Here is a 13,583-nt window from a genome sequence, read left to right as displayed (position 1 = left end):
ATTCAAGTTAACAGAGAATAGATTCCTTCTACCTGAGAAACTCTCAGTACCAGGCTCTCACAAAAAGAAATCTACTCTTTTCTAATATTTCCAACCTTTTAAGGACAGAACATTAGCAATGTCTGGTTGACATATAATTGAAAGAGCAATTAACTAATATAGACATTCTTGAACCTCCACGTCCTTATGCATAAATCAGATGGACATTGGGGCAGTGGCAGGGCGGGGGGAACCAACCGTGCAAATGATTAACATTTTGCACTGAACAAATATTTAAAGTTCAGTGAAATGTTGCCATTAGGTCCCCTGCATAAGCCAACGAGTAATACATTTGTAAAACCCCAAGTGTGCAAACTGCAGGTCTTGTAAATTTCCACTACTTTTAACAGAACACCAGCCTGATCAACACCAAGAAAAAATTGGAAAATGATGTTTCACAACTCCAGAGTGAAGTGGAAGAAGTAATTCAAGAATCGCGCAATGCAGAAGAGAAGGCCAAGAAGGCCATCACTGATGTGAGCAACTGAGCATTTGTTTCATGAAACTGTGTGTTACCTGCCATTACCAGGTTTATTATACTGGTTTATTTACTAATTAGGCGGCCATGATGGCCGAGGAGCTGAAGAAGGAGCAGGACACCAGCGCCCACCTGGAGCGCATGAAGAAGAACCTGGAGCAGACGGTGAAGGACCTGCAGCACCGCCTGGACGAGGCTGAGCAGCTGGCCCTGAAGGGCGGGAAGAAGCAGATCCAGAAGCTGGAGGCCAGGGTGGGTCTCTCAATCTCTCTGAATCCGGGAAGTGAAAACGGCACTCCCCCATCCTTCTCTCTTCTTGTATATTGGCTCCCATCCTTATCCTATGGCTGGGGACAGCCACCCAATATCTTCAGTAGGTCCTGAGTTAATTAACATCCCCCAAGACTGACTATATAAATATCTTTCTTGATTGTAGGTACGTGAGCTTGAAGGAGAGGTTGAAAGTGAGCAGAAACGTAATGCTGAGGCTGTTAAAGGTTTGCGGAAACACGAGAGAAGAGTAAAGGAACTCACCTACCAGGTAAGGGGAAGAGCTTTCTAGAATATCCAGACTTCCTGCACAAAGGGAAACTGAAAACCGGGTGACTATGTGGTACTCACAAATAGCTACATATTAACTTGATATCTATGTAAGGGGCAGATGGCACAATCACCTATCACAGATCCCTTCCTAAGCTAGGAAAATCAGGAAGGCCTTTAGAAAACAGTGTAAGTGAGCAAAGAATATAGGTTTCAAAGACAGATAAACTGGTATTAGTCCTGGTTTGGCCTCTCTTACTTTTATAAACTTGGATAGGTTACCTAACACTCTAAACCTTAATTCATCACCTGTAAAATAGAATAAAAACATCTACTCACCAGAGTAGGGAAGTAAGGATTAGAGACGTGTATAACTCTCCAATATAGTGCCTGCACACAGTGGACATTTAACAAGAGTGGCTACTGTTAATACTATGAAGGAAGCCTCAGAGTTGACCACATTTACCCCAGGCCCACCTGCCATCATATCAAAGTGATTTACTTCACCACCTGTAGTGGGTTTATTTCGTTGGATTCAATGCAGACCATTTTTTTCAAACTTCCAGACTGAGGAAGACCGCAAGAATGTTCTCAGGCTGCAAGACCTGGTAGATAAATTACAGGCAAAGGTGAAATCGTACAAGAGACAAGCTGAGGAGGCTGTAAGTATCTTTAAGCCCTTGAGGGAAGAAGAAAACTTCTTTGAGGGTAGAAAGTGTATTAAGAGAATGTGTTAATGAGAAAGAAAGAGACCAAGTAAGAATATGTCATTCTTATTTTAAAAGAGATGATATAAATATGAATTTCCCCCCAAATCCTAATTATAGAATAAGACTTCAAGACATTTTTATTATTAAGCAATTTCTAGGGGTCGGGGGAAAAAAAGAAAATTCCAAATAACCCACCTTACTTGATAGCTGCAAAGAACATCCAGTAGAAAATCTACCACCATGATAAATATTCCTCTCCCTCTAGAAATGCACAAAATCAACTGTTCTCAAAAGCCAAACAGAAATCTTTCACCCCAGCTGACTCCTTCCCTCACTACCAGTGTCATCAGCAGGGACTTATCCCTGCACATTCGCTGTAGCAAATTAGGATGCGCTGGAAGATTCTCCAGCTTCACTTTTCCTGGTTGTTCCCCACTCTCCCAGACACAATGTAGTGGGTAAGAGGTAAGAAAAGGGAACATGAAAGGGAGAGGCACGAACGGTAGTAAGTCCAACCAACAGAGGGCATACTTTCTTCCTATCCCCATCCCCCACCCACAGCATCTCTGTATACCAGAGTCAAAATATATGGCAAAAACATTTCAACTGGCATTTTCCCAAAGTTAGAATTTGACTTTACATTTACTTTCTAACCCCTGTGACCAAGCGTACGTGGGTCTCTTCCTCCGTTCCACCCAGTCCATACATCATAAATAGATTTCACGTATACATGGGTTTGACATAATGAGCTTGTTTCTTCCATTTCAAAACTGTTTCTTCTTTCATTCTTTAGAGTGAAAAATGTAATTGAAGTTACAAGTTCTGTCTGGATTTTTTTTTTTTTTTTTGCGGTACGCGGGCCTCTCACTGTTGTGGCCTCTCCTGCTGCCAAGCACAGGCTCCGGCCGCGCAGGCTCAGCGGCCATGGCTCACAGGCCCAGCCGCTCCGCGGCATGTGGGATCTTCCCGGACCGGGGCACGAACCTGTGTCCCCTGCATCAGCAGGCGGACTCTCAACCACTGCGCCACCAGGGAAGCCCTCTGTCTGGATTTGAAATCAGATATGACAAACAAACCATAAGAAGGAAATATCTGAGTTGAGGAAATAATCCTGTTTGTGACAAGTGCAATGAGAACCACAAAGTCTAACTCTCACAACTTTTTTCTTAGGAGGAACAATCCAACGCTAACCTTGCCAAATTCCGCAAGCTCCAGCACGAGCTGGAGGAGGCCGAGGAACGGGCTGACATTGCCGAGTCCCAGGTCAACAAGCTGCGGGTGAAGAGCCGGGAGGTTCACACAAAAGTCAGTCCAGAGTGAACACATCTGCATGATACTGCCAAGGGGCTGAAGAAATGCACAAAATGTGCTATTTTGGGTCACCTGCTTTGTGATGTTTTTCTCTTAATGCTGAATAAATAAAAACTACAGTGAACTGATAAACTGAACCAGACTCAGTTATTTCCAAAATTATTTATTCTCAAACACAGTTCTCACCTAGCTATTATTTTTTTAACATTATATATGGCTTTGTGGAACATTCAATATTTGTACCTCTCTCACCACCCAGCATCCCTTTCCCAATCTCCAGCTCCACCACACACACACACAATTATCTTTCACTGGACTTAATTTTATTAAATCTCTCTAGATTGATACAAATTACTAAGGAAAACACTCACTGAGGTTACCCCTTCAGACAGGGCACACTCATGCACCCACTCCACAGGTGGTTGCTGAGCAGCTACTATGCGCCGGGCACTGCTCTCAGTACTATGGGAATAGCAGTGAACAAAGCATAGTTCCCTCCCTCTGGGAACTTATATTCTGCAAGGAAAGCAAGGCAGTCAACAAATAAGAAGCTGTGTCTACTATATTTAAAATAGATAATCAACAAGAACCTACTATATAGCACAGGGAACTCGGCTCAGTATTCTGTAATAACCTAAATGGGAAAAGAATTTGAAAAAGAATGGATACTTGTATGGGTATAAATGAATCACTTTGCTGTACACCTGAAACTAACACATCACTGTTAATCAGCTATACTCCAATATAAAATAAATTTTTTAAAAGATCTACAAAAAAAATAAGAAGCTGTGTAATGTGTCAGATAAGTGCTCATGAGAAATAAAACAAGTAAGAGGGAGGCAGTTAGTACTCTGTAGAGAGGAGTCAAGTAAGGCCTCTCTAAAAAAAGGACATTTGAGCTGAGACCTGAAGGAAGCAAGAGTATTCCAGGCAGAGGGAACAAAAGAAAATGCAAAGGCCCTGAGGCAGGGGCAGTTTGGCATGTCCCAGGGACAGGAAGGAGGCCAGCAGGGCTAGAGGAGAATGAGCAAGATAGTTATGGCATAAGAGAGGAACCTGGGACCCCAGGGATCATGCAGGGCTTCAGGGCCACCTGAGGACTTTTTTCTTCACTCAGAGTAAGATGGGAAATCTTTGGAGTGTTTTGAACAGAGGAGTGATATTAACACACATTTTAAAAGAATCACTCTGGGGACTTCCCTGGTGGCACAGTGGTTAAGAATCTGCCTGCCAATGCAGGGGACACGGGTTCGAGCCCTGGTCCTGGAAGATCCCACATGCTGTGGAGCAACTAAGTCCATGCACCGCAACTACTGAGCCTGCGCTCTAGAGCCCGCGAGCCACTGAGCCCGCGTGCCGCAACTACTGAAGCCCGCACACCTAGAGCCCGTGCTCCGCAACAAGAGAAGCCACCGCAATGAGAAGCCTCTGCACCGCAAGCAAGAGTAGCCCCCGCTCGCCACAACTAGAGAAAGCCCGTGTGCAGCAACGAAGACCCAACACAGCCAAAATGAATAAATAAATAAGTCTTTAAAAAAAGAATCACTCTGCTGCATTGAGAATACACTGAAGGGGGCAGAGGTAGAAACTGTGAGACCAGTTAGGAGCCTACTGCAAAATAAAAGATAAAAAATGACAGTGGCTTAGACCAGAGAGATAGGCACTGGGAGATGACGAGAAGCAGATGGATTCTAGATGTACTGTGAAGGTAGTGCACATAGGGTTTTCTGACAGACTGAATGGATGAGTGGGTGAGAGAGAGAAAGAGAGAGAAAGGACTTACGAAAAGAGGAAGAATAAGACAAGAAAGATTTAGTGCAGTATAAACATGAGGAGTTTGGTATCTAGAAAGACAGGAAGCAGTAGAACAAAAATGCAATCTAGACAAAAATTGTACTTTATGCACTCCTGTCCCTCTTCCACCTTCTACCATCCACACTCCCCTGCCTCCCAACCCCTATCAGCTTCATTCCTTTACAGTATAAACTGCACAGGCCTCAATCGCAAAAATGTCTAAAATTAATAACAGTTTAAAACAAAAAAATTCAAAATACTCTCCTAAATTAAATTTTGGATCAAAGAGGAAACCAAAAGTAGAATCACAAAAACTTCTAGAAGTAAACATAAGAGTAAATCTTTGTGACCTTGGTTTACACAAAGATTTCTTAGATGCCAACACCAAAAGCACAAGCCATGAGAGAAAAAATTGATAAACTGGATTTCATCAAAATTCAGTTTCTGCACTTTGAAAAACACTGTTAAAGAAAATGAAAGGACAAGCCACCGACTGAGAAAAAGTATTTGCAAATTATACCCCTGATAAAGGACTTGTGTCCAGAGTACATACAGAAATCTGTATCTTCACTAAAAAGAAAACAAATCACCCAATTTTTAAAGAGCCAAAAGATTTAAACAAACATTTCACCAAAGAAGATATACACAGAGCACATGAAAAATGCTCATCATGAATCATTAGGAGAATAATAATTAAAACATAATGAGATATCACAACACACCTATTACAATGACTAAAAGTCCACGTGTTGGCCAAGAGGTGGAGGAACTGGACCTCTCACACCTGCTAGTGGTCATGTAAAACAGCATAACCATTTTGGAAAATAGTTTGGCAGCCTCTTAAAAAGTTAAGAAATTACCCATTTGTTCCAGTCGTTCCACTTCTAGGTATATTTACTCAAGAGAAATGAAAACATACGTCCACACAGAAACTTTGAACACAAATGTTCACAGCATATTTATCTGTAATAGCCCCAAACTGAAAACAACCCAGATGGCCATTAACAGGTGAATGGATAAATACATTGTGGTGAATCCATATAATGTAATACTACAAAATGATAAAAATAAACTATTGGTCTTCCCTGGTGGCGCAGTGGTTAAGACACGGGTTCGAGCCCTGGTCCAGGAAGATCCCACATGCCGCGGAGCAACTAAGTCCATGCACCACAACTACTGAGCCTGCGCTCTAGAGCCCGGAGCCACAACTACTGAAGCCCGTGCACCTAGAGCCCGTGCTCCGCAACAAGAGAAGCCACCCAAATGAGAAGCCCGCGCACCGCAATGAAGAGTAGCCCCCGCTCGCCGCAACGAGAGAAAAGCCCGCCCGCAGCAATGAAGACCCAACGCAGCCAGAAACAATAAATAATAAAATAATTTTTTTAAATGATAAAAATAAACTATTAACACACACAAAAACATGGATGGATCTCAAAATAATAATGCTGATTGAAAAGTAGTCAGACCAAAAAAGTGTAGACTCTATTATTCCATTTATATAAAATTCTAGAAAAAAAATGAATCTATAGTGACTGAAAGCTGACCAGTGGTTGCCTAGGGATAGAGAGGCAGGATTTATGGGAGGCACAGAAGAACAGTAGGATGTATTACAAAGGACCAGGAGGAAACTTTGGGGGTGATGGACATGTTCATTATCTTGATTCAGATGATGGTGTCACAGTGTATACATATGTCGAGACTCTTTAAATATGTACAGTTCATCATACATCAATTATATCCCCATAAAGCTGTTAAAATTTTTCATTGGGGGAAATACTACAATTATAGTGCTTTGGGAAAATAATAATTAGGATACTGTATGTCAAACTTTAAAGCCAGAGTTATAATTTTTGATAGGAATTACATTAAATCTATTTACCACTTTGGGGAAAATTAGCTTACTTACTATGTTGATTCTTCCAATTCATGAATAAAGTATGTTTTTCCATTTATTTAGATCTTCTTCAATTTCTTTCTTCCTTGTTTTACAGTTTCCAGCATACAAGTCCTGTACATGTTTTGTTAGATTTACACCTAAATTCTTCTTTTTCTCTTTTTGTTTTTAAGTAACTGTAAATTGTACTGTATTTCTTTTTTTTTTTTTGGCTGCATTGGGCCTCTGTTGCTGCACATGGGCTTTTCTCTGGTTGCAGGGAGCGGGGACCCCTCTTTGTTGTGGTGCACAGGCTTCTCATTGCGGTGGCTTCTCTTGTGGAGCACGGACTCTAGGCGCGCGGGCTACAGTAGTTGTGGCTCTTAGGCTCTAGAGCACAGGCTCAGTTGTGGTGCACGAGCTGAGTTGCTCCATGGCATGTGGAATCTTCCCAGCCCAGGGATCAAACCTGTATCCCCTGCATTGGCAGGCAGATTTTTAACCACTGCGCCACCAGGGAAGTCCCTGTATTTCTAATTTTGGTGTCCACATGTTCAGTGCCAGCATACAGCATAAAGAACTACAACTGATTTTTGTATGTTTATGTTATACCCTGAAACCCTACTGAACTCACTTCATAGTTCTGAGTTTGAGGGGAAATTCTTTGTGATTTTCTATATCAACAATCATGTACCTCAGAAAACAACCACTTAAGGTGAATCTAAATTAATTAAAATGAAGTCCAAAATTACACAGTAAATTGTGGGGGAAAAGTCTGATTGGGATTTTATCATAAAAATCAAGCCAGAAGTACTGAAATAAATTTATTTTCTTATACGTCACAAGATTTACGTTATAACTGCATCTCTGTTAATTCTTAGAACAAAGAATGAATCAATGTTGGAGTTGAGAGGAAAGGAACATCGTTCTCACAATCTTGTATGATGTGGCACCCTTTATGTTTAACTTTTCCAATGCAATCATAAAGAACGTCCTTTTTTGCAAAAACTGTATGATGTCTTCATTGATATTTTAAGGGTCTTCCAAATCCTTTGATCCTAAACTCACTCTCTTGAAGCACTTATTGGATCATCATCATTGTCAATGTTCAGAACTTTAATTATTAACTAGTTCAGTGCTGCTGCATCACCCTGGCCAGTGGCTTTGCAAAATTCAAGCAGTTTTCTAATACCACTTTCAACAACTTCATTAAATTCTGAAAATTTGGCAGTATTTGTCATTTTACTTTGCAGTCATGTTGCACTGACTATTGCATATTTACAACAGCTGAAAATCAGCATGCTCATGTACTAGGGAATAACAAAACTGACTCCATATTAGATGTTTCTTTTACTTTAACCTTTGTACTCTATTGTTTTTGCTACAACTTAATTGTTGCCTATAGCCTGAAATATACAAGAGAGTCAATTCTCAAGGCTCTGGTCTTTACAAGTGTAACACTTTTCCATTCATATAGAGGTAAAAAGTTGCAGAACAGAGAATAACATTTGTCTTGTTGGAGGTTTACAGAAACACCATGATCTGACCTACTTGGACAGCTGCAAAAACAAAGGATTCTGACACCAAGTCTGCAACAGCTAACAACACTCCCTCCCTTTTAGTATAAAAAAAAGCCTGAATTCTACCTCAGGGAAGCTGGTTCTGGACCATCTCACCTGAGGACCCTAGTCCACCATTTTCTCCGTCTGCTGGCTTTCCGAATAAAGTCACTATTCCCTGCCCCAACAACTCGTCTCTTGATTTGCTGACCTGTTGTGTGGCAAGCAATATGAGCTTGGGTTCCGCAACAATCATTAGAGAATACTTACTGTTTTCTTATGCCACATCACTACTGTGGAGACTCTAATAACAGGCATTATACTACTGCAAACCTTAAAACAGTCATAGCCTTTGCCCAGAAAATCTATTCTATAAATATCATAAAGATATGCATAAACATATATACACATGTTTACAGGAATATTTAAAAGAAAAACAAATTAGCTCACCCTAAATGCCCCAAAATAGAAAACTGTCATAGGATGGAATGATATGTAACTATTAAAAATCATGATGTAGAAGAAGAGTTAATATTATAAAATTTCCCATAATCTGTTAAGTTGTAAAGGCAGAACACAAAATCATGCTTACAGGCTGATACCCTAATTGTGTATTTGTTTAAAGCACGTTTAAAAAAAACAAACAAAAGTGTGTATGTGTTTACAAACATAAAAAAAAAAGGTGTAAAAGGACTTAATCCAAATTTAGGTAGAGATTACTTCTATGCTAAAATCTTATAAGTGATTTAAATTTTTCCTTCAGTATGTCTGATTATGTTTTTCAATCTTTCTACAATGTGTTCCTCACTTTGGGAATTTTTTTAAAGGCTCATATTTTTTAAATACAATAATTACAAGTGACGTGCTTCTTAACAGGACTTCATATCCAATTCTCATCAAAGACATGGGTATAACTGACAATAGAAAGGTGAAGAGGAGAGGGTCATTTAATGGATGAGACCGTTAGCACAACCACTAAAAGCTGTTTGTTGCCTTTCATCCAAGTTTTCGGTAAGCATTAACATTCCGGGGCTAACACAGCAGCTGTCAGTGAGCAAACTTAAATTCTGCCTCCTGGCTGTGACAGAGGTTTGGGCACATGTTACACTGACACCAGTGTCCCCAGGCACCTTCACTGCGGACTTAGCCGGTCACATTTTCCTAAGTGGGAAGCTGAAGAATCAGCTGTGGGCAGATGGAAAGAACCTCAACTTACTTAAGGATGGAATTTACCAGCCTGATTCCTCCCTCCTGGCTCCAAGCGCCACCAAGATGCTGCTTCCGGAGCCCACGAGAGAAAAAAAAGCCTCTTCGCTGATGGAGAAGAACATTCCCCTTGGGGAACACACCCAAAACGGCTTTTCTTATAGTAGTCTGACCTTCCCAAGAGGGCGGGCTATTTTCTCAGCTCCTCACAGAAATAATGGCTTATGGCTCTCTCTCGGGGAAACTGAGGTACAACACAGAAAGAGCCCTCAAATTACGAAAAATGTTAAGAGGATGGATGGGAAGGTGGTATCTTTGGAACAAAAGAATCATATTTTTTTCCGGTATATTCTGAAAAATAATTCTATTGATACCCACAGTTTTTAGTACCCCAAAATGGATTTAGCCCTAAGGATATGTATATGCAACGTAATCAAATGCCTATAAACGTACTGAAGAACTTCAAATGGAATTTGGCGACTTGAGAATTTTCAGAAATTTCCTCGCGGCCCAGTCACGTCAAGAGCCGGGGGTTCGAATTCCCTCACCACTTCCAGTTTCACACCCTCCCACCACACACACAGTTACGCTCTGGAATCGCGGAGCTGACGAGGAAAGCCTGCCTCTCTCACAAACTCCAAACGTACACTCACCGGCTACGGCCCCTCACCGTCTCCCGGCTGGTCCCAACCATGGCGGAATCCCGTCCAGCCTTCCCTTCCCCGGTGGCGCACTCCTCCCATGATGCCCTGGGGCGCACCGGAAGCAACTCCTCACCTCTCTGGGAAATTGAAACCTGGTTTCTTCTTGGTAGTTGTCAGGTGTTTCCTTGGAAGCCCACGGCTGCTGATTCTTTTCACGTGTTTTCAATAATGTGCTCCACCCACCCTCCCCTAACTAGATGGTAAGCTGTTTGAGAGAACCAATTTCTAATCCACAATGCCTGGAACAGTGTCTTTATAAGCCATTTGTTAAATGAAGAGCAGATGCTAAACTTTTTGTTTGACAGAACGAAGCAAAGCTGAGTAGAAAAACAGCAGATAACAGAGCCAACCCTCAGCAGAGAATATGGAAGAATAGCGTTACCTTTATAATAACAGCTGGCATTTAAAACCCTAAATCCTTACCTTAGTTTGCAAGGCTCTAAGCATCTGGCCCCTAGCCGCTTCTGCCACTTCATTCCTTGCTACTGTATCCCTGGCTCCTTTCATCCCTGCCCTACTGGCCTTTATTCTGTTCCTGTGCAGGCACGTTCCCCTCCCAGAGCCTTTGCACTTGTTTTCTCTGCCTGGAATACTGTGCCCCGTTGACATTCTCCTGGCTTGCTCTTTCTCTAAGTGCTCAAATATCATCTCTTTAGAGAAACTTATCCTGATTGATCCATTTCAAACCCACACAGCCACTGTTTCCTTATCCTAATTGTCCTTTCCTTCAGAGAATTTATCCCTAATTGACATTTGATATCTTTGTTTGTTGTCTGTCCCCACATAGGCACACACTAGAATAAAATTTCCATGAGGGCAGAGACTTTGCCTGTTCTGTTCCCTAGTGCGTAAAATCTTCCCAGCATGTAGTAAGCCCTCAATGAATGTTTGATGAATAAACAATCGAATAAGTGCATGCTCCCTGTTACTGGCTCTGTGCATTACAGCTTCAAAATTAGCAATTCCATATGTGAATTTCATCACCATCCTGGTTTTGTAAGAGATCTCAAGCTGGTTCCATCTAGCCCCATCTTGGTCAAGTTTGAGGATTTTGCCATCATACCCCCAACCACCTTTTGGGTAGGGTGATAAATTTATCTGGGTTTGCCCAGGATTGTCCTGATTTTAAAACTGAAGTCTCAGGAATCTCTTCAATTCCAAGCAAATTAGGAAGGTTGGTCAACCCTGCTTTGAGGTATCTAGGCTCCATCTTCCTCGTCTTGTTTTATGGTTGTGAGTGTGTGGAATGAGAAGGTGGGGGGTGGCGGTGACTTAAAAGTGTTCTGGGCCATCTGGAGAGGAAATTGGCTATATGTAGTGGGTAGAATGGGAGGACTGGATGGACAGTAGTCAGGCTGTGGTCAGCTGATGGGCCTTACCAAACAGCAACAAAAACGAGATGAAAGAACAACGTAGAAGATGCTGTCCTGGCTTCCAGAGCCCTCTGGCACAGGCAATGGTTGGTACGTTCTCTAGAGAAAGTTCCTGGCTTCTAAGTCTCAGGCTCTGCTGTTGATATGGCCTCACCCACTCCATGTCGCTTTCAAAAAGTAGCCTATCATGCATTTATTAACTCAGTTGTCACAAGAACCCCATGAGTTAGGTATTGTTATTATCCCCATTTTACATATGAAGAAACTGAGGCTCAGAAAAGTAGAATAAGTTGCGCCAATTCAAATAGTTTAAATAGTGAAGTCAGGATTTGAACCTCAGTATTCTGACTCTCAAAGTCCACTCTTAGGGCTTCCCTGGTGGCACAGTGGTTGAGAGTCCGCCTGCCGATGCAGGGGACACGGGTTCGTGCCCCGGTCCGGGAAGATCCCACATGCCGCGGAGCGGCTAGGCCCGTGAGCCATGGCCGCTGAGCCTACGCATCCGGAGCCTGTGCTCCGCAGTGGGAGAGGCCACAACAGTGAGAGGCCCGCGTACCGCAAAAAAAAAAAAAAATTCCACTCTTAGTCACTACATTATCATGCAGCTCTTAACAATGTAAATATACATTTGGGCTACGCCTAGCCAAGGGCATAAATCTTTTTTTTTTTTAGGCTATGTTGTTTCATACCCCAACAGTTGAAATTAAAAGTAATTGATCATGCTTTTCTTAGTTCTAATGAGACTTTAAGCACTGAAGAAACCAAAATACAACTACTAGACAAAAAAGGGCAAATGACGTAGACCCTAACTCTCACAGGCATCAGTCAGGATTATGAGGCCAGATAAGAAAGTCTCCAGTTTACTGGCCAGACCTAACTGGTAGAATTTCTCCTCTGAACACAGTGTTCCCACGCCATGCACACACTCTCTCCATGATGTTTTCAGAGAAGGATGCCTCGTTTGTGTGTAATGCTGAGAAGCATGTATAATACTGAGAGTGTTAGTGTCTTAACAGGATCTTGCAAAGCCAGAAACAGCTGTCTTGTAGTGAAAACACAAACTGGACTTGGAGTCAAACCAGACTTGTTCTAGCTCCCATTCTGCCGCTTACTAGCCGTATGACTAGTCTATCCAAGCCTCAGTTTTCCAACCTGTAAAACTGATAAATCTATGTCCTCACTGATTGAAGGAAAATCAGTTTAAATAATTCTCTGGATAATCCCCCATCAACTTTTTGCTTTGCAAAATTGTAGTGTATAAATGCCAGCAGTGTGGAAGGTTATGTATTGCACTTGAAAGAGTTCTGAACTAGCGCTCTTGGATCTGAGAGTAGAATGGGTGGGGGGGGGGGTCTGTCTAATTAATTAGCATGAATTAGGTAACCTGTCCAGAGCCTCAGTTTCTGATTCTGTACCATCAGGGTTAGATTAGGTAATATTCAAGGTTCCCCTCTAGTTCTGGAATCTAATATTCTCACTCAATATTTTTAATTAGGCGATTAAATATAAATTTGTATCATTCACTAATGTACCTGTCCTGTGACTTTTGCCCAGAAGTGTCTGTTTCTGGCTGGGGAACTTCTTGCTGCTTTTGGAAATCTCATCTGTTACATAAGCTCTTAGATAGTTGTAAAGGGTAAGGGATGAGCCTCCTATCAGCACAATTAACTGCCCTTTCTTCTCTGCGGAATGAACTTGATTGATTACACTTGTTTCCTGGGCCTCTCTATTTGGCCCTGCTGCTGCTTTCTCCATCCAAATCTGCATTTCCTCTGAATGCACCTTATATAACGATTGGTGGAGAGATTTGCTCCCAGGGAAATCAGGAAAACTTTTTCCTCCTCCGTAACACCTGCTCACTCCTTAATCCTTGCCTTCAAAGCTTCCAACCCCACCATCCTGCTGACATTAATGTCAGGATCACCTCTCTGACTGACCCAATGCCCTTTTCATGGTCCTCCTTTTCTCCATCTTCTCTGTAGAGCTTTTTACTACA

At 41.9% G+C, this 13,583-nt stretch overlaps 1 protein-coding gene across 1 annotated transcript in view; it reads left to right on the top strand.

The window, feature by feature from the left end:
* Nucleotides 1–3,220, top strand: part of LOC101273183 (myosin-8) — a 29,181-nt gene extending 25,961 nt beyond the window's left edge. Inside the window, exons 36-40 of the mRNA XM_004266840.2 lie at nucleotides 390–515; nucleotides 599–769; nucleotides 954–1,058; nucleotides 1,624–1,719; nucleotides 2,938–3,220. Of these exons, the coding sequence (XP_004266888.1) occupies nucleotides 390–515; nucleotides 599–769; nucleotides 954–1,058; nucleotides 1,624–1,719; nucleotides 2,938–3,087 (648 nt within the window). The 3' untranslated portion in view covers nucleotides 3,088–3,220. The remainder of the gene's footprint in view (nucleotides 1–389; nucleotides 516–598; nucleotides 770–953; nucleotides 1,059–1,623; nucleotides 1,720–2,937) is intronic.
* Nucleotides 3,221–13,583: the final 10,363 nt, after the last annotated feature.

The sequence above is a fragment of the Orcinus orca genome, chromosome 19 (genome assembly GCF_937001465.1).
Source record: "Orcinus orca chromosome 19, mOrcOrc1.1, whole genome shotgun sequence".
Classification (NCBI taxonomy): Eukaryota; Metazoa; Chordata; class Mammalia; order Artiodactyla; family Delphinidae; genus Orcinus; species Orcinus orca.
Note: the sequence above shows the minus strand (reverse complement) of the source record. Positions and strands in the feature narration are given on the sequence as shown.